The sequence below is a fragment of the Cryptosporidium bovis genome (genome assembly GCF_009768925.1).
Source record: "Cryptosporidium bovis isolate 45015 chromosome Unknown contig_30, whole genome shotgun sequence".
Taxonomy (NCBI): domain Eukaryota; phylum Apicomplexa; class Conoidasida; order Eucoccidiorida; family Cryptosporidiidae; genus Cryptosporidium; species Cryptosporidium bovis.
Genome location: NW_027125049.1, coordinates 89717 through 116878, shown reverse-complemented (window position 1 = coordinate 116878; position 27162 = coordinate 89717). Strand labels below are relative to the sequence as shown.

The 27162-nt window shown below is 30.8% G+C and overlaps 13 protein-coding genes across 13 annotated transcripts; 6 read left to right on the top strand and 7 right to left on the bottom strand.

Moving 5' to 3' along the window:
* Window positions 1–518: 518 nt before the first annotated feature.
* FG379_002400 (uncharacterized protein) lies at window positions 519–1208 on the top strand (the record flags this gene model as incomplete). Its single annotated transcript, XM_067327730.1, has 1 exon — window positions 519–1208. One exon carries the CDS (start codon window positions 519–521, stop codon window positions 1206–1208), a length of 690 nt encoding a protein of 229 aa, XP_067182136.1.
* A 10-nt stretch (window positions 1209–1218) lies between these two features.
* Window positions 1219–2373, bottom strand: FG379_002399 (uncharacterized protein; the record flags this gene model as incomplete). The annotated part of the gene is made up of 1 exon (XM_067327729.1): window positions 1219–2373. One exon carries the CDS (start codon window positions 2371–2373, stop codon window positions 1219–1221), a length of 1155 nt encoding a protein of 384 aa, XP_067182135.1.
* A 1747-nt stretch (window positions 2374–4120) lies between these two features.
* On the bottom strand, window positions 4121–5077 carry FG379_002398 (uncharacterized protein; the record flags this gene model as incomplete). Its single annotated transcript, XM_067327728.1, has 1 exon — window positions 4121–5077. The coding sequence occupies one exon, from the start codon at window positions 5075–5077 to the stop codon at window positions 4121–4123; it is 957 nt and encodes a 318-aa protein (XP_067182134.1).
* A 2712-nt stretch (window positions 5078–7789) lies between these two features.
* Window positions 7790–9052, top strand: FG379_002397 (uncharacterized protein; the record flags this gene model as incomplete). The annotated part of the gene is made up of 1 exon (XM_067327727.1): window positions 7790–9052. One exon carries the CDS (start codon window positions 7790–7792, stop codon window positions 9050–9052), a length of 1263 nt encoding a protein of 420 aa, XP_067182133.1.
* A 984-nt stretch (window positions 9053–10036) lies between these two features.
* Window positions 10037–11065, bottom strand: FG379_002396 (Brx1p nucleolar required for biogenesis of the 60S ribosomal subunit; the record flags this gene model as incomplete). Its single annotated transcript, XM_067327726.1, has 1 exon — window positions 10037–11065. The coding sequence occupies one exon, from the start codon at window positions 11063–11065 to the stop codon at window positions 10037–10039; it is 1029 nt and encodes a 342-aa protein (XP_067182132.1).
* Window positions 11066–11758: 693 nt separating this feature from the next.
* Window positions 11759–12319, top strand: FG379_002394 (uncharacterized protein; the record flags this gene model as incomplete). Its single annotated transcript, XM_067327724.1, has 3 exons — window positions 11759–11762; window positions 11843–11932; window positions 12051–12319. 3 exons carry the CDS (start codon window positions 11759–11761, stop codon window positions 12317–12319), a joined length of 363 nt encoding a protein of 120 aa, XP_067182130.1.
* Window positions 12320–12450: 131 nt separating this feature from the next.
* FG379_002393 (uncharacterized protein) lies at window positions 12451–13269 on the top strand (the record flags this gene model as incomplete). Its single annotated transcript, XM_067327723.1, has 1 exon — window positions 12451–13269. One exon carries the CDS (start codon window positions 12451–12453, stop codon window positions 13267–13269), a length of 819 nt encoding a protein of 272 aa, XP_067182129.1.
* Window position 13270: 1 nt separating this feature from the next.
* FG379_002392 (uncharacterized protein) lies at window positions 13271–13627 on the bottom strand (the record flags this gene model as incomplete). Its single annotated transcript, XM_067327722.1, has 1 exon — window positions 13271–13627. One exon carries the CDS (start codon window positions 13625–13627, stop codon window positions 13271–13273), a length of 357 nt encoding a protein of 118 aa, XP_067182128.1.
* Window positions 13628–14353: 726 nt separating this feature from the next.
* FG379_002391 (DNA primase small subunit) lies at window positions 14354–15481 on the top strand (the record flags this gene model as incomplete). Its single annotated transcript, XM_067327721.1, has 1 exon — window positions 14354–15481. The coding sequence occupies one exon, from the start codon at window positions 14354–14356 to the stop codon at window positions 15479–15481; it is 1128 nt and encodes a 375-aa protein (XP_067182127.1).
* A 16-nt stretch (window positions 15482–15497) lies between these two features.
* Window positions 15498–18781, bottom strand: FG379_002390 (BMS1 like GTpase involved in ribosome biogenesis; the record flags this gene model as incomplete). Its single annotated transcript, XM_067327720.1, has 2 exons — window positions 15498–18578; window positions 18665–18781. The coding sequence occupies 2 exons, from the start codon at window positions 18779–18781 to the stop codon at window positions 15498–15500; spliced, it is 3198 nt and encodes a 1065-aa protein (XP_067182126.1).
* A 611-nt stretch (window positions 18782–19392) lies between these two features.
* FG379_002389 (vacuolar proton translocating ATPase 116 kDa subunit a) lies at window positions 19393–22131 on the bottom strand (the record flags this gene model as incomplete). The annotated part of the gene is made up of 1 exon (XM_067327719.1): window positions 19393–22131. The coding sequence occupies one exon, from the start codon at window positions 22129–22131 to the stop codon at window positions 19393–19395; it is 2739 nt and encodes a 912-aa protein (XP_067182125.1).
* Window positions 22132–23275: 1144 nt separating this feature from the next.
* FG379_002388 (uncharacterized protein) lies at window positions 23276–23692 on the top strand (the record flags this gene model as incomplete). The annotated part of the gene is made up of 1 exon (XM_067327718.1): window positions 23276–23692. One exon carries the CDS (start codon window positions 23276–23278, stop codon window positions 23690–23692), a length of 417 nt encoding a protein of 138 aa, XP_067182124.1.
* A 465-nt stretch (window positions 23693–24157) lies between these two features.
* On the bottom strand, window positions 24158–26878 carry FG379_002387 (uncharacterized protein; the record flags this gene model as incomplete). The annotated part of the gene is made up of 1 exon (XM_067327717.1): window positions 24158–26878. One exon carries the CDS (start codon window positions 26876–26878, stop codon window positions 24158–24160), a length of 2721 nt encoding a protein of 906 aa, XP_067182123.1.
* Window positions 26879–27162: the final 284 nt, after the last annotated feature.

The window sequence follows — 27162 nt, the reverse complement described above, 5'->3', positions numbered from 1 at the left end:
TCTTAGCAATTCTCAAGAACAAAATATTGTAGAAAAACTCAATTATAAGAACATAATTCCCTCAGGTTATCATAGAATAGCAAAATCGTTGTATTTGTATCATTTAATATGGCTGAATTCTTTTCGTTTATATTACCTAATGTCTGCTTTAAATAGGTATCGATTATAAATCTAAAAAAAATTTGTCTAAATAATCGCCTTGGATAAAATGGTGGGGGCGAAAAAACAATAGATCTAAAAAGGTACCTGATGTGGGGATGGTACAATTTGTTAGTGCGAAAAAGTGGTAAATTGAAAATAAAAAAAGTGCGAGGGAAAATAATACAAACTACCAATTAAATTAAACTGAATTATATTAGGTACTAAAACAAGGGAAAAAAGTGCATAGTATTTTGTAAAGGCAGAGGTTTCTGTTTATTATTTGTACGGACTGCCATGAAAAAAAGAATTGAGACCAACTACATAGAGCAAAATAGTAAAAATCTGACGAAAGAAGAGAACAAGAAACTGAGAAGTCAATGAATGAAACAAAAAAAGATGAAGCAGATGGGAATGATGATGAGTGTGAAAATAATAAAGAGATAACATCTATGGATTTATTGGACGACTACATTGAAGAATTGAAGTCACTTTTTGGAGACTTGAGGAGAATAAAAGGTGAATGCGAACAAAAGGCAGTTATAACCAATAATGGTAAAGCAATGTATGAAGCAATACTCAATTCGGTACAAAAGCTATTAGAAATAGTGCACTTTGAGATATTTTATTCTGATTCAAAGCTAAACAAGTACGGCTACTTTCAGGAATATACAAGGTATAAGGAGGAATATAGGGAACTATGTTGTATATTCTCTACTCTTAGAGTGGATAATAATAGTAATAATAATAATATAAATAAATTAGGTAAAGATGTAAATGAGAAAGATAGTACATTGTCACCTGGTAATTTATTTGTAGATGAAACAGGTAATTTTAATGGTAAAACAATTACAGACGAAAACAATAAAAAGTCTTTAGAATACCTTAGACAAGGAAGGAGATTACTGGAGGAAACAAATCAATATGGCCAGCAGGTTTTATTAAACTTGAATACGCAAAGGGAACAACTTAAAGAAGCTGAAAAAAAAGTGAATACTATTTCTCATACACTTGAGGACTCTTCTTTAATACTAGACAGAATGACAAAGTGGTGGCATAAATTAATATAGAGCTTATTTATTATATACTAAAATAAGGATGAAAAGGAGAAGGAACACTATCATCTTCATTTATATAAATGCTGTTTTTATTACTATTTTGATTATAGTTAAACAATTTATATTTTCTAAGTAATTTTGATAATGTTTCTCTTGTTCTTCCATTTACATTTTTGGTATCAGATACAGACTTTTCATCAGTGTTTTCCTTCGTTATACTCATCTGTTTATATTTAACGTATATTTTTTGTAGTAATGTCTCGGGTAAGAGCAGGTTTTTTGATTCGTTTAACAATTCTTCAATTTCAGAAATAGTAGTTAGTATGTATTTTGATCTTTGTCTTATAAATTCAAGAATGTGGATTATCTCAACATCATTGCCTAACTTAAAGTCCTTAAATATTCTAGACAAAAGAGAAATAGCTATCTTGTAAACATTAATGTTAAAATTGCTGTTTGTATCGTGTATTATTATATTGTCTAGTATATAAACGGAATTAATTGCATAATCGGTATCTGCTATATCATATATAAATAGTGTTAAAAACCATTGAATGGCAAATAACTCGGATGTTATCTTGTTTTCAGCATTTACTTCGTATTTGTTATAAAATACCTGGTTGTAAAGTTCTGGCAAGTACTCTTTAATTAATTCATTGAATATGAAGCACATTTCTTTTAACTTTGTAAGTTCTTTATTATATATATCCTCGTACTCCCATTTAATTAATATAGATATTATTGACGAATAAACTTGTTCAACATTAAAATCGAATGCATAAAGTAATATTCCTACCAAGTAATTCATTCCCTGACAGTAACCAACCTCTGGAAAAGCATAAGATATTTTAAAAAGGATCCTCAACATTTTAGTTTGATTCTCTTTTTTTTGAAAATCTTTCAATTTTGGGAAAGTTCTCGATACATCCCTCATTATCTCGTCATAATACTCAGTTATACCCATTTTTTCATACACACTACTCAACTCGTCTTCTATTTTTAAATATCTAAACATTTCATCCTCGTTCGGATCCATAATGTATTTATCTTCACCGAATAATACACATCTCCATATCCAAGACCTTTTTTTGTTGTTAAAATAATTCATTCCAACCGGATACCTTTTTTGATAGCTTTTAACTGAATTAGCCTCAGCAAACCATAACTTACAAACCATTGACGCCTCTATGTAATCCTTCTCATCTAAGTACTCGAATAATCCACTATTGAGCACAAATCTACAACTTACACTTTACCATCATCAAATAATGAAAGAGTCACCAAGCAGAAATCGAATATTAATTAAAAGAAACTTATTATTACTGTTTGTATTGCCAACTTACCTATTATTGTGATTTTTCAACATTACCCTCACAAAACCATCCTGTATTTCGTTTATCTTTTTTATAACGTATTCTTTTTTTCTATCAAACTTAACACATTTTACATGATCACTAGTTTCCTCACACTTATTGTCCACTCTCACACTTTCTACTCTCAATTCCTTCAGAGATAACAATTCTATACTATTTACAACTATAACATTCTCCCTTTCTTTGCCTTCGAATTCCCTTTCCGGTTTTTTACCAGTACTCATCTAACACCAAACACCTCATTCAACCGATATATTTTCTCTTTATTGACCGAATTAGACTTTACTTTAACATGTATTCTCTCCCTCTATTCACCTTTCCTCTTATTCGCATATTTCTCACTTTCAAACATTTGAACAAAAAAGTTACATATAAACCACAATCTTTTTGTTTTTCTAACAAAAAAAAATATAAAATTTGAAAATTAATCAGAAAATGTCAGATAAACTCCAAATTTGCTTTTTTTTACAGATTCCTGCATTTTAAAACACACACTTTTCAAACACTTATTTAAGATCATTTTTGGCGCCATTGGTGGTACCTCCGTCATACATCAACCTGGGCGGCAGTGTAGAAAATCTGCAAACAAGTGTTTGCAAGAATGACAAAATGAACAAAAAGACAAAAATAAGGGGAGTAATGATATTAATACAAAATCTAAAAAAGTACTCATGATCTATAGAATTTTTCCCGTTTTTATTTATTGTAGTATATATAAACGCACTTACATATGTACACAACTCATCGTAGTCTTTTATTAATATACATATATATCCCATTAAAAAAAAAGATGAATATAAAGGAAATCCCAATAATTATATATTTACAAACATTTACAATTGGTATTCTTTGACTCATCCCAATATTGTTTTTAACATATAGGAAGTAATTGAAATATACCAAGTATATAGGTACGAAACGCCATTTCTAACCCAATGTAATATTCTATTATATTGAGTTTTATTGAAGAAAGTAAATGATAATGCTTCGCATGTAATAGTGTAATAATAGTGATTTATTAACATGATGCAATAATATTATTCATCCTTGGATTAAAAGTAAATAAAACCTTCGATCTTCTTTCACCACCGTATATTCATCTACAATACATAATTCCACTTACTATCTCAAACAACTCATAATTCAAATTTATTACTTTCCCATGAGATTATCTAGTAATAACAATATTACGTCATTATTATATATAGCCGACAAAATTATGTAATTACAATCGGGCATAAAATAAATGATTCCAAAATAAAAAGAATTACCCACTTAGTTTTATTGTATAAATTTCCTTTATTTAATTTCATGCTTACTATCATTTCATAGTATTGGTTTCCTATCACATATATTAACAATACTGAATAACTAGTTAATAACAATATAAATACCATTCGCCTCTCCGTGTCACATCGTCATATGACATTGTATATATATTCCATTTCTTCACTTGTTACTATATTAAAAAAACACCAATACTGCGCCATATTAATTCACAATAAGCAATAGTCTTCTTTTCATTATTTATTAAGTGTATTTGTTATGGATTCAAGGTGCTAAAACGTCATAGGCCTCAGAGATCTCTGTTATAAATGAGCTAACAGGGTTTCCCACTTTCTTATTTTTATTCAACACCTTATGGGAATTAAACGAAAAATTGCTGTCGCTACACCTTGATTCATTATCATACATGCTCAGATGTTTATCGCCATATAAATGAATACCATTATCCAATCTATTAATGACATTTTTATCACTGCATTTACTTGTATATCTATTGATAGTTGAGGATGTATCCAACGACGATATTAGTGAATATGTAGAATTACTGCCTGAACATGCTGACCTACCGGTGTCCTTAACTACTTGAATATTATTAAAATAATCCAGGTGAAAAATACTATCCTCATTTTCAACAAGCACATTGATTTCGCCTTCGCTTCCATTAAATAATGTACTAGTACTAGCAGTACTTGTGTCGACACCACTTGAACTAGTGGAAGACGTTAATTCTTTAAATGTACTTGCACTGAAATCGAAATTGTATGGTGACAAGTAATAGTCGTCTTGCCTTGGGGATCTCTTATTATTATCATCACCGTCACTATAACCACAATTCGAGTATACATCACTTTTGTCATCCAAATTTAAATTAGTTAAGTAGTTATTGCAATTCAACATATCCCGAAGCAGCTTCTTCTTATATATCAGCAATAATTCTGGCTTACTATGAAGACTCGCATTCGAATAATCGTCACAAATAGATTCCTTCTTTTTGCAGTTAGAATTCATTATTGAACCAACACCAACTATCTCGTCCTCTGAAAAACATTCATTATTATTGTTGCCACCATTACTATCATCGTTAATTCCCCTCACATTTCTTCCTATATGATAGTGTTCTATTGCTCTCATCAAACTTATGGGAATATACAACACAGAACTAACCACTCCAACTCCCAAAAAGTACACACCTATGCAGAATGCAGATGCTGGCTCTATCATTGCTTATTAACAATATAATGATGTTGTTACCAAGGTATTTATATTTTATTACTTAAAATTCTTGTATCAATATATATTATAGAACACAATTTTGTTTACAATGCTACACCTCGTGTAAAGTTCAGATAGTGCTCCTAAAATACGTATTCACGGTATATAATTTCAGAAATTTATTTAATAATCCAACTTCTTATTTTGGCTTCCTTACTCACTTGAATCTATATACAATAAAGTAATAATCCACTTATTTCCTCTTTCCTTAGTATGCTTGATATATATATTAATGACTAATATAATATTTAAATTAAATCATATTCTGTTAGAAAAGTAATAATATTAAGTGGTTAAATTTTATGTACTGAATATTTATTTATATATATACCTCCTGTGATTACAATATCAACTTTAATCCGTCAATGAATAAATAGTTATATAATCTTTCCATATATATGTATAATGCACTATTATTTTACTAATAACTGATATTTAACTGTGGTCTTGAAATATGTACTTTCTTTAATATTTGTTTTAAAAGTGAACCGAATAATCACTTATTTATTCAATACATCAATAGTTATTATTTTAACAAAGATAAATAAACAAGTATGTGGTTCCAATATAATAAAATGCACTACCCCAATGGAATGTCTTCTGTTTTCACCTTTAATTTGTAAATTTATTCTTTAAGTATTTTGCTCCTCATATATATATTAATCTATATATATACATGTATTATCTACATAATAGTATATTGCCAATATATTCCTCTTTTTTCTTTTTTACACTGAATTACTCCTCCTTCCCTTTATATACAATAAATATATATTAAATCTTCATAAATAAATAGTCTATACTCCAAAGTTTTTACTTGATCTTTTTGAATTCAATTTTTATATACCTTACTTTAAAAAAAAAGGTGATTCTCAATTTGTCTTGCAAAATAAAGAGAATATATAAACGGTCTATTTTTAACCTTGCATTAATAAAATGCCTTTATAAATATACTCCTCTTTGCTAACAGATGGGTAATTATATTACTATATTTATTCTCACCTTAGAATGAGTATTATAAATAAGAATTAATTTTTAACCAGTACTTATGATCGAATTGAATGAATTATTTACATTTATGCCAAAGTTAAAAGTACTGATATTCCTGAATTATTGGTTACATTAATAACAATTAATTATTATATCCTCTTTAAAAAGTTCTATAATTGATTCCAATAAAATAGTGAAAAAAATGATTTGGTTTTCACATTTAGCTATTTCCTTTAATAAATTATTTATAAGACCTATTTATTTCTTCAAGCTTATTTGTAATTTTCCTAATAATAATAATAAAAAAAATATATATATATATATATATATATAATACCTTCACCTGTTTTTTAATATTAATTATTATATACTTTTATATTACATATTCTTTATACATATTATTGTTATTTTTACTATTACCACCTATAATTTTTACCAATTAAATCAATATATATTATTATTACCGCCTATTTTACGTTTGGGAGTCCCGCCTTTTGTGGTTAATCTATTAATAAACTGGTAAAACTGTGTATAAATGGGTTTTTTTGTTTGCGGTGATAAAATGAAATTAAATATAAATAATAATTTGAGTATTTATGTGTTACTATATTTACCTTTTATAGTTGTATTATTTATTCGAAATTGGTTTGTGATTATGTTGTTTTGTTTGAAACAACTGCACGAATTAATGTACATGAACGTATTACTTTGGATTGCTGATTAAATGAGTGTATTTTAAATCACACTCAACCCTTGCCTGATTGCTAATAGATACGAAAGAGAGTCGTATTTACCTATTCCTTTATTTCATTTGCTTTGTTGTTTTGACTATTATTACTAGTTTCTATTTTATTTGTTGTCTTTTGAGAATAAACTAAGGTATTATTCACTACATCTAGTTGTTCGCTTTTAATTACTCATTGAAAGTTGCTGACATTGTGAAATGCAAAATTAATCAGTAATATGGTGCATGCAAAAAAAATCGCATGTGGATTACCGGTACATAATTGTTCATGATAAAAATCAGACGAGGAAAAAACATTATTACACAAAAAAAATTAAATAAATACTAAATGAAGAAATTAATTGGGTGAATAGAAACAATATATAAGTATATGCAAGCCATAAAACTATATAAGTTGCATGTTTATAAATACCGATTAATTTTTTCCTTTTATTTTGTTGTATATTTATAACTATCTAATCATTCCTGACATGCAAATAGAAAAACGCGGGGTAAAAAATAGGAAAGTGTAAAATGGTGAGATAGAGGCGGCGAGCTCTAAACAAGAAATCAAGTGTTTGTACAAAAAATGTCAAGAATGACAGTTTTAGTAATTTTTAAGTCGAGGATCTCTCAGAGCATAATTTTTTTGTATGATTTTATTTAATACAACTGATACTTATATGCACGTATATATGTATTAATAGTGAGATAAAACAAAAATAAACGAGTCAAATGATTTTTTTCTTCAATTTTATTCAGTTGGACAAACATTAATTTTTAAGATATTTTCAGTGAATTAAAAAAAGTGCAAAGTTGACTTTTCAAATATTTTGTGTTCTGTTATATTTTATTAACATTATTTAACAAAAAAAACCAAAATATATCAACAATTTGACAGTATATATAACAGTTTGTTTCGTTTAAGGAATTAAATATTAATAGAAATGACATCAGAAAGAAAGGGACTTTTGTTTTGTTTGGGATGTATATCGTTTATTCCAGGTATAAAGAACAGATTGGTAAATAATATGTCCTTCCATCCACCTGAAATAAAAGGATATAAATACTCAAAGCAATATAACAAGGTACTACTCTACGATCACAATAGAAGCAAATATGTGACAATGAGCGAAGTAATGAGAAATATGGTTAGATTGGTTCCAGGAAGATCGCAAGTGAGAGTTAAATTTATGACGATAAATTCAACTGATGTTTTTTACTACATTAACCAAGCCTCAAAGTTAACAATAATATATTCACATTCAAATGCAACTGATATTGGCTATTTATTCGGTCATTTACTTGATTTGGCATATAGTGCAGGTGTTAATATTATTAGTTATGAATATAGTGGCTATGGACAGTCTAAAGGAGAAGCTTCAGAAAATTCTATTTATGAGAACATAGACAAAATATTTGACTACTCGATAAATAAATTAAAATTAAATCCAAATTCTATTATATTATATGGTCAATCTATTGGATCTGCTCCCACAATCCACTTAGCTTCAAAATATAATAACATGAACTTAGGTGGTATTATAGTACATTCTGGCATTAAGAGTGCAGTTTCTGTGATTTGTAATTCAAAAACAAATGTCACATTGCCTTGGTATGATGCTTTTAAGAATCTGGATAAAATACAAAGAGTAAAATGTCCCGTTTTTGTAATACATGGAACTGGAGATACTATCATTCCATTTAATCACGGCGAAATGCTTTATAAATTGGCACCAAATAAATTTACTCCATGGTTTGTTAACGGAGCAAATCATTGTAATATTGAGGTCAATTGGAGAAGTGAATTTATTGTTAGAATAAAGAAATTTTTGATGTTTGTGTCCTCAAATTCAATCAGTTCTCCAACAAGCAAATCTCCTACTAAAGACATTATTGATAATTATGACTTGCCTACTATATCAAGAGTATCTACCATCTCTAGCCAGGGTTTTGAAAGAATCGATCTAAATGATCTTTCTGATGAAGATGATTACGATGATTTTGAAGATTATATTGTTCCAAATGAGCCAGTAGGATATGACAACGAAGAAAGGGTAATGGATAGTGAATCTAATTCGAATTATATTAGCGACGATTCAGATAAAGGTATTTACAAGAAGGTATACTTCAAGCAAATAATTGATAAAAAAAATGAATTTATTTGTTATAATGTTAATACTGGAATTAATTATCAATTATATGACTGATAGATGAGTTTAAAACAGTTTTATTGTAATTTATTAATTTTTTAATGTTTTTTAATTATAAATGGTCAGTTTTTGGTTCATTGTGGCTATTCATTTTAATATATCAACATTCATCCCGATAACTGCATCCTTTCGTATGTGAAATGTAAAATCAATTTTTTATTTAAATTCTCATTAGTTTATTTGTATTCTACAGTAAACTTGTGTGTTTTAAATCAAATATGTATATGTTTCGGTTTATTTTTTAATAATATTCTCATAGTACCCTCTCTCCGTCCAATTTTAGATCGGTTCATGTTCTAGATTGATGTTCGACTAACAGTGATTTCTACTTGAATTGGAAACAATAAGGGACTAGTCCCTTTTGCCTAAGTACTATGGAGTTCAGAATTAAAACAATAAAAAACATAGAAAATCACATTAAAGAGAAATCGATGATAAAAAAAAAATTAAAACCAAGCAATACAAGTGTAAGCCCCATTCTGTTGTATCTAACAAAAAGATACTAGCCGTAATTAACTTAATGAACACCAACTCATGAGAATACATGAGACTGTAAGTAACTTTAATCTCCAAACCAGATATAAAGAAGGAACTATTAAGAATAATAAAACCGACTTTAGTCTCTTTCCAATCAACACCATTTCAAAAATATGAAAATGTGCATCACAGGAAGTACTCAAACGTACAATCAGAAGTAAAAAAGTTGCTCCAAATTAATGTTTATCCTCTAGATAATGCGGAATTAACCGTACATGGGGACTTTCCCTATAGTTTCTCATACAATTAGAAAAAAACTCGAAGAAAAACTTCAAGTTTAACTCAATCGTTTTTTCTGCTATATAACGGCTCATTGATTGCTTGGTATGCCTTATAAATACGGAGAAAAGTAAATATAAACATGATACCAATAGATGTAGTAATAATATATAGGCGATGAAAAGTGAATTTATATGTGAAGTAGTATGTAGCCAGGTCAAAAAATCACTTATCTACCCATTCAAAGTCATCAACATTGTCGCCTCTTAATATCTGCATCTTTTTCTCGTTAACTTCAATAATAGCGGAATCAAGTTCTTCCTTATAACTACTTCTTCTTTTCTTGTTATTTACCCTCTTTAGATACTCCGAAGAGTAACCTTTTTTAATGATGTTGCGTAGTAAAGTAGGAGATTTGAAATCCGGATTTCTATATAACAATCTTCCATTAAACGACTTTTCTAGTATCAATATAGGTTCCAATACAAATCTGGGACCTATCTCAATTAATACCTGCTTATCTACTATGTTGTGATCACTTTCAGTATTTGGAGCTATTTGGTAATGCCTAAACCATATTTTTCCGTCCAAATAGTTGAAACTTAATACATGATCATGAAAAGGTTTGCTTTTAGGATGATATCTGGGTGTGCCAAATACCTGGATAAATAAATCCCTTATTAATCTCAGTGGAAGTTTCATATGTCTTTGCTCCTCGGTGAAATTAACATTATGAATATAATTGTCATTATCAAATGCTGAGTCAAATGAAAGCAATGGCCTGGAGCCAAGCATACAATTTCCTGCAAGTTTAAGTTCACCTAGTGTATGTATATTTAGTACCTGAAACTTAATACTTGGGCCATTTGGGCATTTAGATACCCACATATATAGCTCCTCATGTTTTCTGGCTTCAAATAGCAGTATATTATTACATGATCTAAGCTCACTAACTTCTGTTATCTCGGAAAAAGGTTGTTTCTTCTCCCATTTTACCTCTGATTTGTGATGTGGTAGTAGTCTTTTTATATCTTCCATTAAATGTCGATGTCTAAAATTTATACCTCTCGTCGACAATACCAATACACGCTGTTTATTCTTCCAACGTGACTCTTTATTCAAATAGTGCGCATTCCTGAATAAGTACGGATCGTTACTATTTGTATCATTGCCTTCGCTATATTCATCTACTCCATCCTTATCTTCTATGACTGGGGGTTGACCTGCTTTTTTACCTTTATCCTCACTTCTCATTCTCAGTTGCTCTCCTATAAAACAAAGGAAAGTTAAAAGTATGTTATATACCTATTTTTTAAAGCTTTTACTTGATATTTCAATTGTGACAGTATACAAACTCGAAACTGGACAAGTTTAAAGTTGATAAGAATTCACCAAATTACTTCTCATATATCTATTCTGATTAGCAGACATAAAATATATGTGTTTCGCCACCTCTACTTTCATATCCCTTATTAATATGATGTACTGCATCCACACATTGCATATCACGGTACAACCACAGGATGTTAATTATTTCAAAAAAAGAAATAATCCACCTATATCCTTATATTTTGTCTCCCAGGATGTCAAAGGTTAACGGTTTTGAAAAAAATGTATACGTTTAGACACCTATTTTACTATAAAATAACTAGTATTTATATATCTCACTACTATCAATTTTAACGGCAAGGTTACCGCCTATTATAGTGCGCCTAGGCGGTATCATCGTGGTTTTTCTTCACAATTAAAAATAAATCAGGCGAACACATGTAATGAAGAATATAATTGCCATATGTAAATTATCTTTACAGAGAAAAGTTATTGATATTTACAGTGAAAATAAAGGCTTATTTATCTTGAGTTAATATTGAAGTAGGCAATTTTTTTCATTGAACAGTGCGTTATCTAAACCCATTCTTTTCTGAGAGGACCGAGAAAAAAACAAAAATGGGTGAGTTTAGCTGAATATTAATTTTGATTCATAATTAAATGCACACTTATTAATTGCGTCAAAATCTTATTTTAATCAAGATGCCAACGATAACCCATTTTTTCGCAAAAAACCAAGCACCAAGGTTCATCATCCCCCAGGTGGAGCATCTTCGCTTGGGTTTGGAATAGGTGAGTTCAAATGTGTATAGATACTTTGGCAGAACACCACGAACAGTTCTGTATTGAAAACACATTTACCCCACTCTCACACTTCCAAACCATTTCTGTTTCATTTTGAAAATTTCAGGTGACTTTGTATGTGAATCTAAGAACAAAAACGAAGAAGAAATATCGTCTGTCAATATCAATAACAAGGATATAGATTGCGATTTAACGATGGAGACTAATGATTGCAAGGCAGACAGTAATATTGAGAATAGGGAAGAAAATGTGCAGGTTAGGACACAAAAAGAACATCCAGGTAATGATTCCTCGAACTATACTAATAAAAACTTCAAAACCAACGTCAAGGTTCATAATCCTCCTGGGGGTAAATCGTCTTTTTCACTATGCTAAAGCGTGTTTGAGGGTCGTTAAATCGTATTAGGCGCGGGCGGCACAACAACCTGTATTTTAGTTATGAAAGCTACGGACCAGACTTATTTATTGAAAAATCGTAGTTATTGACCATAAAAAATGTTATTTAAATGCTGACTCTTGAAGGTGTGTTGGATTATTTACTAACGAAAGCTCTAAGGAGGTTTTCACCGGATCATGTGGCAATAATATTAGATGGGAATAGAAGGTATGCCAAACTAAGGGGAATAACACAAATGGAGGGGCATATTGAAGGTGCATTCGTTATGAAGAAGATTATACCAAAGCTAATAGAACTAAATGTAAAGTATGTTTCTATGTTTGTTTTCTCAGTGGAAAACTTTTCAAGAAAGGAAAGTAGTGTAGAAGAGACGCTTTCTGTGATTAGAAACTACTTAGTTAAAGAAAAAGATTGGTTAAATGAGGTTGATTCAAAAGTTCTTGTCTCTGGAAAACTAGAAATGCTTCCGATTGATTTGCGCAATTTACTAATAGAGCTGGAAAATGACACAAAAAATAACAAAGGAATAGTGTTTAATGTATGTTGTGCCTACTCATATACTACTGAATTGGAATACTCTATGAACAAGTACCTTTGTGACTACAAGTCTAAAAAGCATGCGGTGAAAAGTGATCTAAATAGTAAAAATAGCCACGATCAAACGGAGAGCATGTTAGAAGATAAAATTAACAACGAAGAGAATGAATGCGTTATTAGTGATGAAATATATAAAAATTACCTATACAACCCCGAGGTACCTTTTCCTGAGATATTAATTAGGACATCTGGTGAAACACGCTTGTCTGATTATCTAATATATCAAGTTTGCCACAACACAAGAATATACTTTGTAAAGGTGTTATGGCCACAAATAAACAATTTAACAGTTTTATTCGTAATCCTTCACTATGTATTATTCTACTCATAACTTATAAATATTTCACCTCACTTCCACTGTCTATTAATTTATTTTCTCTGTTTATCAAGTCCTCCCTCTCCAACATGTAAAATCTTTTCTCTATCCTTTCTATCACCTCCTTTTTTCTTTTTATGATTGATTCATTTTCTCTTATGGCCTCCAATATGTCTTCGTCGTACTTATACTCCTCCATATTTTTGTTAGACTCTATTAATTTACACGTGAAGTCAATAAGTTCGTCATATATTTCTTTAAGTACGTTGACATTATCAATTTCATCTATCTTATTAGTTTTGCCTAATCCTGAGTCATTGAAATAAACCTTCTCCCCTACTCTTGATTTGTCCGCTGTGAATATCTCTACCATCCTTCAGTTATCTTATTGCTCAACGGCGAGTGAACATCAGGCTATTTTATCGATAGTGGGAAAGCGACCAAATGCCATACAAATGTTATACCAAAACCATTAAGGGATAAGTAAACAAATGAACAAATATACACAAACAACAGTACTGTTATTAGATAATGCCTACATAAAGTTGTCTTCTCTTGTATTTTTCTATTGTTGTTATCCGGTACCAGTTTTTATACCTATGTTATTAATAACAAATGTGGCGCTAAAACCTACAAATAACACACAAGTAAAAATGAGGTGCAGCAATATTAGTGAATAAAGAAGAAAGCTGTTAGATAAAAATAACGAGTTCAAATACATTGTAACCATTTTTATTTCTTGTTTATTTTATGTACTTTTCCCTGAAGTAACAACAATCTGAGAACACAACAAAGGTGAAGAACAAATTGTAGGGGAGCAGAATTAATAAGAAAGTTAAAATGGAACTAATCGAAGATGATGTTATTATTGATAAGAATGATTTGAAGTTTTTTTACAGTAAGTTTTATCACATCAGTTTTACTTTGACATTAAATCAATAAAACAACATGTTTAAAGGTAAAATATATCCATTTCATATAGTGGGTAAATGGCTTTCCTACTCTAACACTGAAGCAAATAACAATTCAGGTAAGTTAAAATGTAAATTAACTTGAACTATTGTAAAAATAATCAGAGTATTCAACTAGATTAGACTTAATGCCGAACAGAGAATTTTCAATGACATTAAAGTCTGATGTAAGTGAAGATGAAATATATTTAAGGTGGCAAAGCTTTAAAGGAATAGAACAACTAAAACAAGAATTAATTAATAAAACACCTCATAAATTTGATATTGGAGCAATATACAATATTCCAATTTCTGAAAAAGAAATATCTCCCATTGGATTTAAACAAGTACAAAGAGAACTGGTGTTTGATATTGATATGAACGACTACGACGATATAAGAACATGTTGTAAGGACAAAACAGTATGTGAGAGATGTTGGCTTTATATAATAGTTGCAATACGCTTGATTGATACGTCCTTGAGAGAAGATTTTGGTTTTTCCCACATTTTATGGATTTATTCTGGAAGGAGAGGTGTACACTGTTGGGTATGTGATACAAAAGCGAGATTACTTCCTTCAGAAGCCAGAAGTGCAATTGTCGACTATCTAACATTAATAACCGGTAATGAAAATAGAAAAAAGAAGGTGAATTTGAAAACAAACAATCCAAATAAAAGCGTTCATCCATTTATTGATCGTTCATATAAAATATGTATGGAATATTTTGAAAGAATAATCGAAAGGCAAAGGCTATTCGACAGCAGTAATAAAGAACAAATTGATAAAGTGCTTAGTCATTTGTCTGATGATCATAATGTTCACGATATTTTGTCAAATTGGATAAAACAAACACGTGATTTTACGTCTATTGAATTTTGGGATTTTGTTTCCAATATGTTGAATGAAAACAATCACTTGATTACTTTGAAAGAAATAGTTTTTACTTTTAGTTATCCCAGATTAGACATTAATGTAAGCAAAGATCTCGGGCACTTGTTAAAGGCGCCTTTTTGTATTCATCACTCAACCGGAAGGTTATGCATTCCCATAGATATTTTAAATATTTCAAACTTTAATCCTAAACAAGTTCCTACATTAACTAAAATAAGAAAAGAATACGATAATACTGAAAACGTAAACAATGTTAACAATAAATACGTTCCATCTATTATTAAAGAATACGTTAACTATATGGAAAATTTTGTTGACAATCTCTTAATTGAAGTTAAAAAAGAACAGTGTGAATACGATACAATATTGCAATTAGCTAAGTAATATATATTGCTCGTACTTATTCATTCATCATCAGCTTTCTTCTTTGTTTATCCAATTTAGCTCCTCTAAGTGCGTATCTTCTCTTCTTCCTTTCCTCATTATTTGCTTCTCTTATTTGTTCGATTGGTCTTCTTCTTCTCATCTTAATGTCTCTGTTTATCTTCTTCTTCTCAATGCGCTGAGTATTTCTTTCCTTTTGAATGGTAGAAAGTCTTTGGAACAAATTTGCAACTCTTTTGTCAAATGAACTTCTGATAACAGCTACTTCATTTTTGTTTTTAATCTTTTTAGAATCGTTCTTTGTTTTGGAGGCAAATGGTAACTCTTTTTCTAAGCTAGCTGGAATCGGTATACTATTAAATCTCTTCTTAAGTGGCCTGTCTTGTTTTTCCACATATATTGAATCATATTTTGTCGGTATTGGTATGTTATTTTCTCTGCGAAGTTCTGCCTGAGTCTTGAGTCTTCTCCATGTAGGCAAATCAACTACTGGATTATAAAATTCTCGCGGTGAAATTGAAATCCAAGTCTTGCAAAATACTATATCTGATAAAAGTATTTTATCTTCAAATGTTGCTCTAAATAAACCATTTGTACTTATCGCCTTCTTAATCTGACCTCTTATCCCACTAACTGTCTGAATTTTTGCACCTAAAAACTTGGATACTTCCAAATCGCTATTGAACATTTTTTGTATAAACGCTGTATTTTTGTATATTTTTCTTGGCTCGCCAATTAATTTAAGTTTTTTAACAATATTACTTTTAGCTTGCATTTCTACCGATACTCCTGTTGCTGCTATTCTAAAATTGCTCGTCCTTTCTGAACTTCTAATTGCCAATATACCAAAGTTACACGGAATTATAGGACCGTAAGTTGTACAGTAACAATGCATATGCTCTGGTGTGTACTTTAACATTCTGTATCTCGTTTCATTTCTATCTTCTATAGAGTATATTGGAATTGACTGAAATCTTCTCCAACCTATACTAAATGTTAGCACATCGTCAGATTTTAAAATTTTAGGATACCAACGATGTTTTTTTATTCTTATATTTATATTACCAAATGTTGACTCTCCTGGCAATAATGTACCCAATATTGTTATACCTTTTTGGTTTTTTAGCCATTCTTTGTCCACATTATCTACTCTTATTCTCACGTACTTTCCTATTCTAAAAGCTTTTTCTTCATTTAAGCCTCTACTTAATGAAGTACTTGATTTGTCTACTTCAATTTCATCATTATTTTCGAAGTTTTCGTCTACTTCGTTCTCAATACTTTCATTTTCATCCTCATCACTGTTGTCTATCCCACCTGTAATAAATTTCCTTGATTTCAAATCACTAAATCTCTCATCTGTCCAGTACATTTGCAGCTCCTTAATATTCTTTGGTTTTGAGGGATAAATGTAAACATCATCTACACGATAAGAATCAAGAATATCATCAGTGCAGTCAGTACTGCATTCATCTTGATCAATTTCATCTTGCCTTGCTCCATCTTCGTCCTCGAACAAATCTTTTTTTCTGCTGTTTGGGTTTCTTCCAAGGTGATTCATCATTTTGTTAAACTCATTTCTTATTCTTTTATTATCACCATATATTAGGTCTTTCAGTGAGTAGTTTACATGACAATTAAACAATAAATTACCTTTATTCTTGGTCTTTAAACCATAATAATAGTTGTCTATATCATCATTGTCATCGCTCAAAATACTGTTGCTACTTGCATTTTCAATATCAATGCTATCATAATCATTCTCTAAATCACAATTCGAAGATGGAAGTAATTTGAGTGACAAATTACCTACTTTTTCGTTTATTATGGACTGCGACTTTTGCAATTTCCTTACGTACCTAACCGCCTCTGGAACTTGTTCTCCATCTTCATCATCCTGATCCGTTTCACTTTCCTCGTGTTCATCATCCTCGGTATTTTCTAAATTGATTGTTGCATCTGAATCATTCATATCATTGTTGGAATCGGTGCCACAATCAGTTTCTTCACTGATATCAGGTTTGGAGCAGTCAGCATCATCGTGCTCCTCATCGTCAGAATCATCACCACTCTCATCGTTAAAAATCACCTTCCTTCTGGTAAAATTAACGGCATTATTAGGTATATGAATATACATGGAATTTGAGTCAATTTGAACATTTCCTACATCACAATAAGGTGCATATATGTTTCTTTCTTTACTTTTTAAAATTCTCAACCCTGCATTTGTTCCCTTCTTTTTAATTGAGGACTCTGGAAGGGGGCATGGATCATTGAATTCATCTATATCATTTATAATGTAGTCGCCCAAACCAGGAATGTGTATATTCTGATTCTTTCGCATTATTCCACCCTTTACAAATCCATAAAAATAAACACTTGTTTCGCCATTATAATTATTATCCTTGCTGTCATTGTCATTTAGTTCTTCAATTCTAAGTGACACAATATAAGGATGCGAACTTCTCCAAGACAAATTTTCAAATTTTTGAACTGCAATAAATCTTGATAAATTGCGTATTTCAGTTTTGTTGTAAAGTCCATTGTGTATACCACTTAAGTAGAACAACTTTGCCCCATTGTATATTTCTGTCCAAAATCTATTTTTCATCTTCTTTTTCGTCTTTCTTAATGTTTTGTTATCCTCAATTCTATCTAAATGAGTCAAAACCCCCAGTACCCTTGGAAAACCATGTACTTGCAATATATTCAAAAATTCAAATGTTTCCATCTCAAATGAAAAACTCGCATCTATAAGTAATAGCACTAAATCCGCAACTTTAGCTATGTCTATCATTCCATGCATATCATTAGGACACTCAATAAATGTAAGTCTACGGTTTTTTGAGGATACTAACGTTATTGAGCCATTTATTTGACTGAGTGTATATTTTGTGTAGTTTTTAACCAATGAGCGTATTAGTGTCGTCTTACCTACTCCAGGTGGACCTTGTATTGCCACAACATAAGGTGGTGTTATGTCATCTTCTACGTTACTTTTGTCTATTCCAGGTGCTTTTTCACGTTTTGAAGCTATGTCCAAGGTTCTTTGCACCCTTCTCTGAACACTCTTTACTCCTCCTGAAAATGTAAAAGCCTGTTTAATTGAAGGTTACAATTATATCGATCAGTTAATATAAACATACATTCAAGATAACTACGGAGCTTTTAATCTAAACTTACCTTCGGATTATGCCTTTCTTTTTTTTCTCTATTCTTTTCCTTTTTTAGCTTCTTTTTCAATACCTTTCTCTTAGACAAGTGAGAACGGTGCGACTTCTTCCTGTCTACTTCCTCCATTGTGTTTGCTCCACCTTCTACAATTAAATATCATCAATTATGTGCTTACACAACCTTAACTTGCACTATTTATTCCTTTTAAATTAGAGTGTTATCTAATTATTGTCAACAAAAAACTAAATTTTGCTATTTTCTAACGTTGGCGCCGTACCCATTTACCAAAGGTATCCACTTACCGCCATAAACCGGTTCATTACACGCCTCTTACTAGTCAATTATTGCATATACCGACACCTGGTAATTTTTTTTACATGTAAATGCACACTGAAATAAACAAGCTAAATTGGGTGTCAGCAACTCTTGTGACAGTTAATAGACCCAGCGAAAAGGGGAAGTACTTAAAACAATCAACAAACAGCCAACCAGTAACAAGAAAGAAAGACGGAAGAACAAGTTTCATTGTATAAATTTTACTAATATCGCTATCGTCTGTTTATTTAACGTGTTAACCACCGTTTAAGTAATATATAAAAAGTGCGGAATAAGACAAGTAGTTTGCTCCTTATCCTTCCACAAGAGAATCTCTCTAGACAAAAGTAAATAATATAAAGGAAATCAATATTGGTAGTGTGTATTCCTCTTTACCCTGTATCGACATTTTATTTGATTTACTAAGAAGAATTTAGCATTTCCTCAGTTTCAAGAATAATTCTTAGATGATTTAGTGGGGCGAATAAAATGCCATCACCTTTGTAGAACTTGTTTTGAAATTCTACCCATTGCAAACGCAAGCCATGAAGGAAACATTCCAGTGAATCCATAACAATCATAATAAACGAAGTGAAAGCGAAAAACAGAAAGAATAAGGTGAATAACTGAACAGTCTTGAGAATAAGCGACTTTGACGCGAGAGCCTCTAATATAGTAAATTGCAAAGCAACCAATGCAAGCATATTATGTGCAAGCGAAAGAGCCCATAATCGCAGATAAGATGCAGTATTTGATATTGAACCAATAAGAAATTCAACTGTTTCAATTAATTGATGTATAAATATCTCTGTTGGATCAGAGTGTCCGCCGCCACTGGAAGATTCGTGTCCACTTTCAATAAGTTGATTGCCATCCTCTGAAAGCATATTACTCGATTTATTAAACTTATTAGAAGAGAAGTCATTTGACAAGGACGAGAATTTGCTTGAAATAGATGAATAAGAGGACATCTGTCTGTTACTCTTGTTTCCTCCTGAATGGTTTCTTTCCTTCCTACTTTTATAAATGAGATACAGTGGTTTTGGGAAAAACATCCATGGCACAGAAATAACCAACGCAATTGTAATATACTTTTGGACCTGTGGTTGAGAAAAGTAAAACCTCTCATTCAATGGTATATCTGCGCCGAACAATGAACTTTGAAGGCCAATCAAAGCATTTAATATTGACGGTTTGTTGTATCCTTCAACAGGGGTTAACCATTTAAAGAATATAAGAAAATTGAGATAACCAATAAAACCAACCATAAATATTAATTGTGGGACAAATTCGAAGAAGAAGTCGATATAATTTTTGAAATAGATATTATTGAATCCCTTTAATAAAACACCAAGTGTCATTTGAAGGAAAGCAATGATGACTGAGAATTTCATCTTAAAACTGTTTAAAAATGACATCTCGTTAACAGCACCTTTCCATACCGGATCAAATCCAAATGGATATGGGAATGAAACCGAAGTTGAATTATTATTTGGAACATAAACATGGCTTCCATCGGCAAGTTTTTCATCAGAAAGAAGATACCTGGATCCAAATAAATCTAATCCAGCAGCAAAAAAGTCATTATACAAAAAACCACAATAAGTAGCAAAGAATCCCATCATTGTGATCATATAACGTCCAGACATAAGTATTTTGAAATTCTCATCACTCACACTCTTACTTAATTTGTTGTGATAAAACACCAACAATAAGCCAATAATAAATACAATGGAACCATGTCCTATATCACCATACATAATACCAAATAAAAATGGAAATGAAACCAATGTAAACAATGCAGGATTTATTTCCTGATACCTTGGAACACCATAAGAATTAACAAAGTCTTGAAATGCCGCCGTAAAACCATTTGTTTTGATGTACGTCGGTGGAGTATTTGAAATATTCGCCTCATCATCATGAGAATTACCTTCAGAAATGTGTATACCTGCGCCACCACCACTAGATGTATTTGTCAGTAAAAATGCTCCTACATGTTGCGTACTGCTTTCAGCAATCAGTATTTTTCTGATTCTATCCTCCTCATCCAGTGGATACCAACAATCTGCTCTAAGGGTAATATCAGAACCTTCGAACAAGTTTAAAGTCGCATAAATTGACTTCTCCTTGATGCAAAATAGCCTCCATTCTTCGATAAGTGAATTACCATTATTTGAATTCACTGGTTGTATTAAGGTCTCTATCTCTAAAGTGATATATTGTTCGTATGCCTGAAGTGCTTTTTCCTTATCTTGTATCAACGTATTTAGTTCATCAATTCTTTGTATAGCATTCTCATAGCTAGATGGCCACGGATAGATGGATACACTAAATGCGTCACATATTCTGCTTATCTTGTCATATACTGCAGATGTTGTTGCACCTTGAAAATATATAACAAACACTACTTTTTGGACTCCCTTGCTTGTCTTAGGGTCAGTTATGTTTTCAAATATAGGCTGAAAATGTGTAAATGTGTTACCTCTCGTTGCCCTAAATAATGCTCTGGCAAACTTTTCTTGATCCTCCTGCTTAACTACACCGGCTATACTGCTGAACATCATTTCTCCAAAACCAGAGACGTTGTTCATTCTGTCTGTTATTCTTTGGTTTACAAGTGGAGAAGAATGTAAATTACCAGTCAAAAAACCACTTTCGCCTCTTTCAACTGCATTTGTTAGATAAAAATCCTCATTAGAAGATCTCAAATTTCCGCTATCATTGTACATAGATATAGGTGCAAATGAAAGACTAGCTGCCTTAGCTACTGCACACTCCTCAATAGCGGAACTTTTTTGTTGCATTAAATCCATATTATTGTCTCTAAAACTAATAAATTGTGTATGCAAGCTTTGTAAGGACTCTTCCACCTTGTCTAGTTGATATAAATGGTCATGATCCAAAAAGTTCTCATAGTTTCCCTTAATTACCTTAACATCCGGTAACTTCTCTATTTCTGTATACAATACACGCAGTATTCTTTCCATTTCATCTATTCTCTGAATATACTTCTTATACTGACGATTCATTGTAATTGAGTTCATATCCACAAATTGAAGATTAACTTCCCTTCCCAGAATGTCAATATAGTCTCTTGCTTTGTCATTAGGGAGAACTAAAGTGCCATGGGACATTGACTCCGATCTTAGAATACCCATCTTTCCTCTATTTTAAAATTCGCTCCTTGTTTTTTTAAAAAGTGAATACAACTGTATTTACCTACCAAATACTTGATCAATTACTTATTACTGTTTTGTATTACTACTGGCACTTTAACCCGATAAATTTCTGCATCAATTTTTAATTACTATATTTTTATATGACAATGTATTAATACTTTACTTCCTTGAAAATTATTGAAAAATATCGCCTTTAATTATTACCTTACATACAAATGTAACTATATTTTCAGTGTTAACAGTTTAAATTGTATTATCCACCTTCTCTACGACTTGCTTCTTTTTTCGTTTTTTCCCTCTAAATATATATATATTTTGCTTTGTCTTTAAATGATATTGCTTCACTTAATATTATATTTTTTTTACCTACATCATTTCTTATTTAATACTACCACAATTATTTTCTTTATAACATATTTTCCCTGTTCCCGCTATTCGTAACAGGCGGGAATTTGTATACAAGATTTTAGTGGCGCAATAAAAGACAGCGAGCGCCATTGAGTTGTATTAGATCTAAAATGTTAAAATAAGAGACGAATAAAAAGTTGTAACAGATATTGTCGAATAATAAAAAAAGCAGCCTTAAAGGCAAGTAGCGGGGTTGTTTTATAGTAGTAAGTTTTAGTGTTACTTTCTTCATTTTTACTATTTATTTATGTGAAAAGTGACTATTATTTTATTAAAGCTGTGTGAGTAGTATTTTTTTTGGAAATGATGTTATGAAAATATTCATGGAAAAAAATAGTGTAACATAGTGGCATATTTGGACACGTTAATGAACGTGCATTATTGACAATGAAAACCATACTCACTGTCGCTGAAACCGGAAGATCTTTGTTGTTTTCTCATTCCTTGTTAGTGTGTTAGTTATCACCACTTATTTTTGTTACTTTTGAATAATTTTGTATCAAGTTTTGATCTCTAAACTGTAAGAATGGAAAACTAGTTGCGGGTTAAGCAATATAGCTAGATAGATATCATTTACATAATAAATTACATCAAGTAGTTTTTTGGGGAACTTACTTGGCGAACAACAAATAAACTAACAGGTTTTGTTTTTTATCCATTCATAAACTTGTAGAGTACAACATTTTTTTGTCAATTAGGTGATTCGGTCGTTGTAATGACTGTAACAAACAAAATAAAGGAATTATTAGTAAGGACGGGATTATTTGAGGACACACTAAAATTATCATTAACAGTACTTGCATTGGTGGTGACTATGGGGTTTTGTTACTACTTATACTTACGCAAAAGAAACGAAAACATAAGATGTATGAATGACATGAGAATGAAAAGAATAAGAGAGAAGCAAATGGAAAGATGGGAAAAAGAGAGAAATGAGTACCTTTTAAATCCTGATTTAAAGGAAAAAGACGATAATAGTAATAGTGGTGAAGATGATGACAACAAAAGAAAAAAGCAAAGGTCGAACAATTTTAGTAGATTTAACAATCATTTAAATCCACACTTTAGTTATATTTCAACTTATAGACCTTCTGTTTCTAAGAGATATCCATGCAAAAAATGCTGTGGTTAGATACCCATACCCAACTCCGAGAGTGTCATTTAGATTTAAATAGATAACTTCATAAAACTAAATGATGATAATAATAATCATCATAATCATAATAGACAAATGAATGAGTAAATAATGGTTACGTGCATAGACATTTTACACTAGTTTAGAAGTACATTAAAATTACATGTTTGTAATTGCTATTTACAGTAATGTACAGAAACAAAACTTTATACATACAAATACAATGCATTTCTTAACAAAGTTAAGATTTTGGCATAAACACCAAAAATAATGGGAATGATAATAGTCGCAGGCACTTCGTTAGCATTAAAGTTCATCTCCATTTTTTTATTACTGATTTAAGTAACAAAAAGCACTTAGTTCTAAAATATTATATATTTATAACGTATTACTTTTAACGTCATTGCGTTTCTTTCATTTTCTCTACAGATGTATCAGCGTTTTTTTCAGAAAAAAGCTTGACTAGTACTTGAATCTTTGGTTGGCTTTGTGACCACTAAAGCTATTTAGAAGGCTGCTATAATTATTAAAGTTGTAAATATTTGGTTGTGTAAAATGTGAGCTAAAGGGATAGATTGAATAATAACTTGGTAAATAAGACGGGGTTAAAGATGATGCTATAGTTGTAGATATAGATGATGGTGTGGATGAAGTCAAAGATGTAGATACTGGTAAAAGTCCAAAACCATTATAATTAAAATTTGGGTTCATATTTGGGCTAGTATGGGAATTATTTAGTAAGCTAATTAGGTAATTATAATTAGGAATATAGTAATATGGATGAACAAAATTAACACCTTGATTTAGCTGTTGAATACCACCATTTATGAGCGGATCGCTATTTATCATATGATTTGAACAAGCATTTAATGGAATTTTGTTGAGTATATTTGCAGGATTAAAGTAATAGGTATTCCCACCTGATGTGTTGTCGATTGAATCGCTGGAGGAACTTTTTACGTCACTTGCATTATCATTCCCGATTGCACTTGAAAAGTTATATCCTGTACTGAGAATCATTCCATACTTGTTATTATTGTTGCCCTCAATGCAATTCTCATTGTCATTGCTTATATTTCTGTAAACAATGTTAGACTTAACATTATCCATATTACCGTAAGCAATACTCTGATTCAACTTCATATTTTGCTCATATAGTGAGAATATCGAACTGGGAAGCGGCTGAAATAATGAACAGTAGTTCAATACAGAGGATTCCTTCGGTGAACTTCCACTTTTAGTTTCGTTGTTAACATGTAAACCTAAATTTGAATTCAGACTTAAAGATGAGGTTGACAAAACCGAGTCAGTTGACAATGTTATATTTGATGAAATAGAAGAAGTAGAGACATTAAACGGTCTGCTATTTTCATCATTATTTTCGTCATTATTACCGTTACTAATAGCCTTTTCTGGCATTCCAACCCTTTTTTTCTTTAACAATGGTCCTTTGTATCCTAAATTACTATCCTCATTGAATTCATTAATTGTTTTTGTATTATAATTTGTTTTGTCCTCAATAATTTGTTTTTCTCTTTTTCTTGATTCATAAAAATCCAAATTCTTTAAATTGATATTTTTGTCTTTTTGTAAACTTTCTTCGTGCTCATCATATCTGTCTTTATCATCACAGTGACCACAATCACTATAGTCATCATCCTCCTCATCTCCATTATGATTGTCATCATCATCATAGTCACCAAAGTTACCGTCACTATAGTCGTCAATTCCTTCCTCTTCTCTATAATACTCCTCGTTTTCCTCCTTCTCATTCTCAAAGCCATACTCATCTTTTTCATCATTCAAACTGTCTTGCAAATTGAAAATGACAGGGTTTCCTGTTCTTTCGGTTGAAAGTCCAGCATTAATAACATTAATTTTTTCAAGTTTATATTGATTATCCACAGTAAATAACTTTTTGTCGGAAATTCTATCACACTTAATGTTGCAGTGAAGCTTTTCTTGATCGTGACATTTTTTGTTTAAATCATGCTTTCTTATCATTTTTTTAATTTGATCCAAATTCTTATAGCAGTCATCCCTTTTTTTTTGTTTATCATTTTTGTTCACTCCATCAATGGACATCATTTTATCAAAAATGGTGTTTATTATCTTATAACTGCTATTATTAATAATATCTAAATCATCTTCATATGTTGTCAAATCCGTTTTCTCAAGCTCTAAGTTTGAACTTGTATCCGACTTTTGAATGACTTTCATGTTATTAGAAACTCTATCACGAGAAAAGATACTACAGTTATCCGTTTCCGTATTCCCATTTTTACTAATTTCAAAATTGTCAGTTGTGGTCAGTTTATTAGTTTGTATCAAATTTTTGTATTCAGAAACATTTCTAATAACAATCTTATCAATCTCATCATTGCCTTCATTTTCAGAAGAATTACACTTTTTTGGTGTGCTTTTACTCTCGCTTATTTCAAATTTATCGTTTCCACCACTTCCTATAGACTTAACTATTTCAGTATTACTTTCTTTTTCAAAATAATATTTCTGTTCACACAGTGCTTTGCTTATAATATCATCCAATTCAGATTGCTTGTAGTCACAAGTTACTATCAAATTATTAACAAATTCAGAATTTTTGCTATTGGCTTGCAAATCTCTAAAGTACCTACCGACTGAATCTCTAAAATGTCTTATTCTAGTATCAACAAACGTCGTTACGTGATCTCTATATAACAACCTCATTTTAGGTTGTTTAGGCCAAATATTATTCACCAAATACTCCCTTAATCCATCTCTGGCTTCTTGGTGGACATACCACGTATCATGTTTAAGTACAAGCAAAAACACTATTTTGTTTACCAATGAAGTAAGTAAACTAGATATTCTTTTCTTAAATGATCTTTGTAAAAGATCACCTGGAAACATTGAATCCAGGTCCATATCCTCTGGGTAATACCTCCTAAACAATTCGATTTCGTCTTTTTCTATTTTGCTTATAGGTATCGTAACTATACTCTCGGAATCAAATGTATCTATCCATCTTCTGTGCTTCGGAACGGGTTCAGGCAAATACAATTTAAGTTCTCTTTGGTAGAGCGAACACTTGAATGTAAACATCTCAGTCGCTCTTCTCATTTTATATGATACAAAGGCACATAATTCCTCCCTGGATCTAAATGCTGATCTTGGTGGTACCAGTATTGTATTACCAACCATTTTCTTATATTTATACCTTTATTTGCTGTTTACATATACACAAGCTTGAACTTCTATATAAAATTAAGTCCGGAAATACCAAATTCACTCCTGTTTACGGTTATATAATGCAAATCACGCTTAGTCTCCAAATTAATATCCTGTACAATATTAATTCCCAAAACAACTATTTTTTTATAGGAAAATTAAATTTGTAATTATCTCGTGGAAGGTAAAAAAACTTTTATAGCACATTCACCTATCCCTCTTATGCACTTTATCGTCGCAAATAATCGTAATATCGA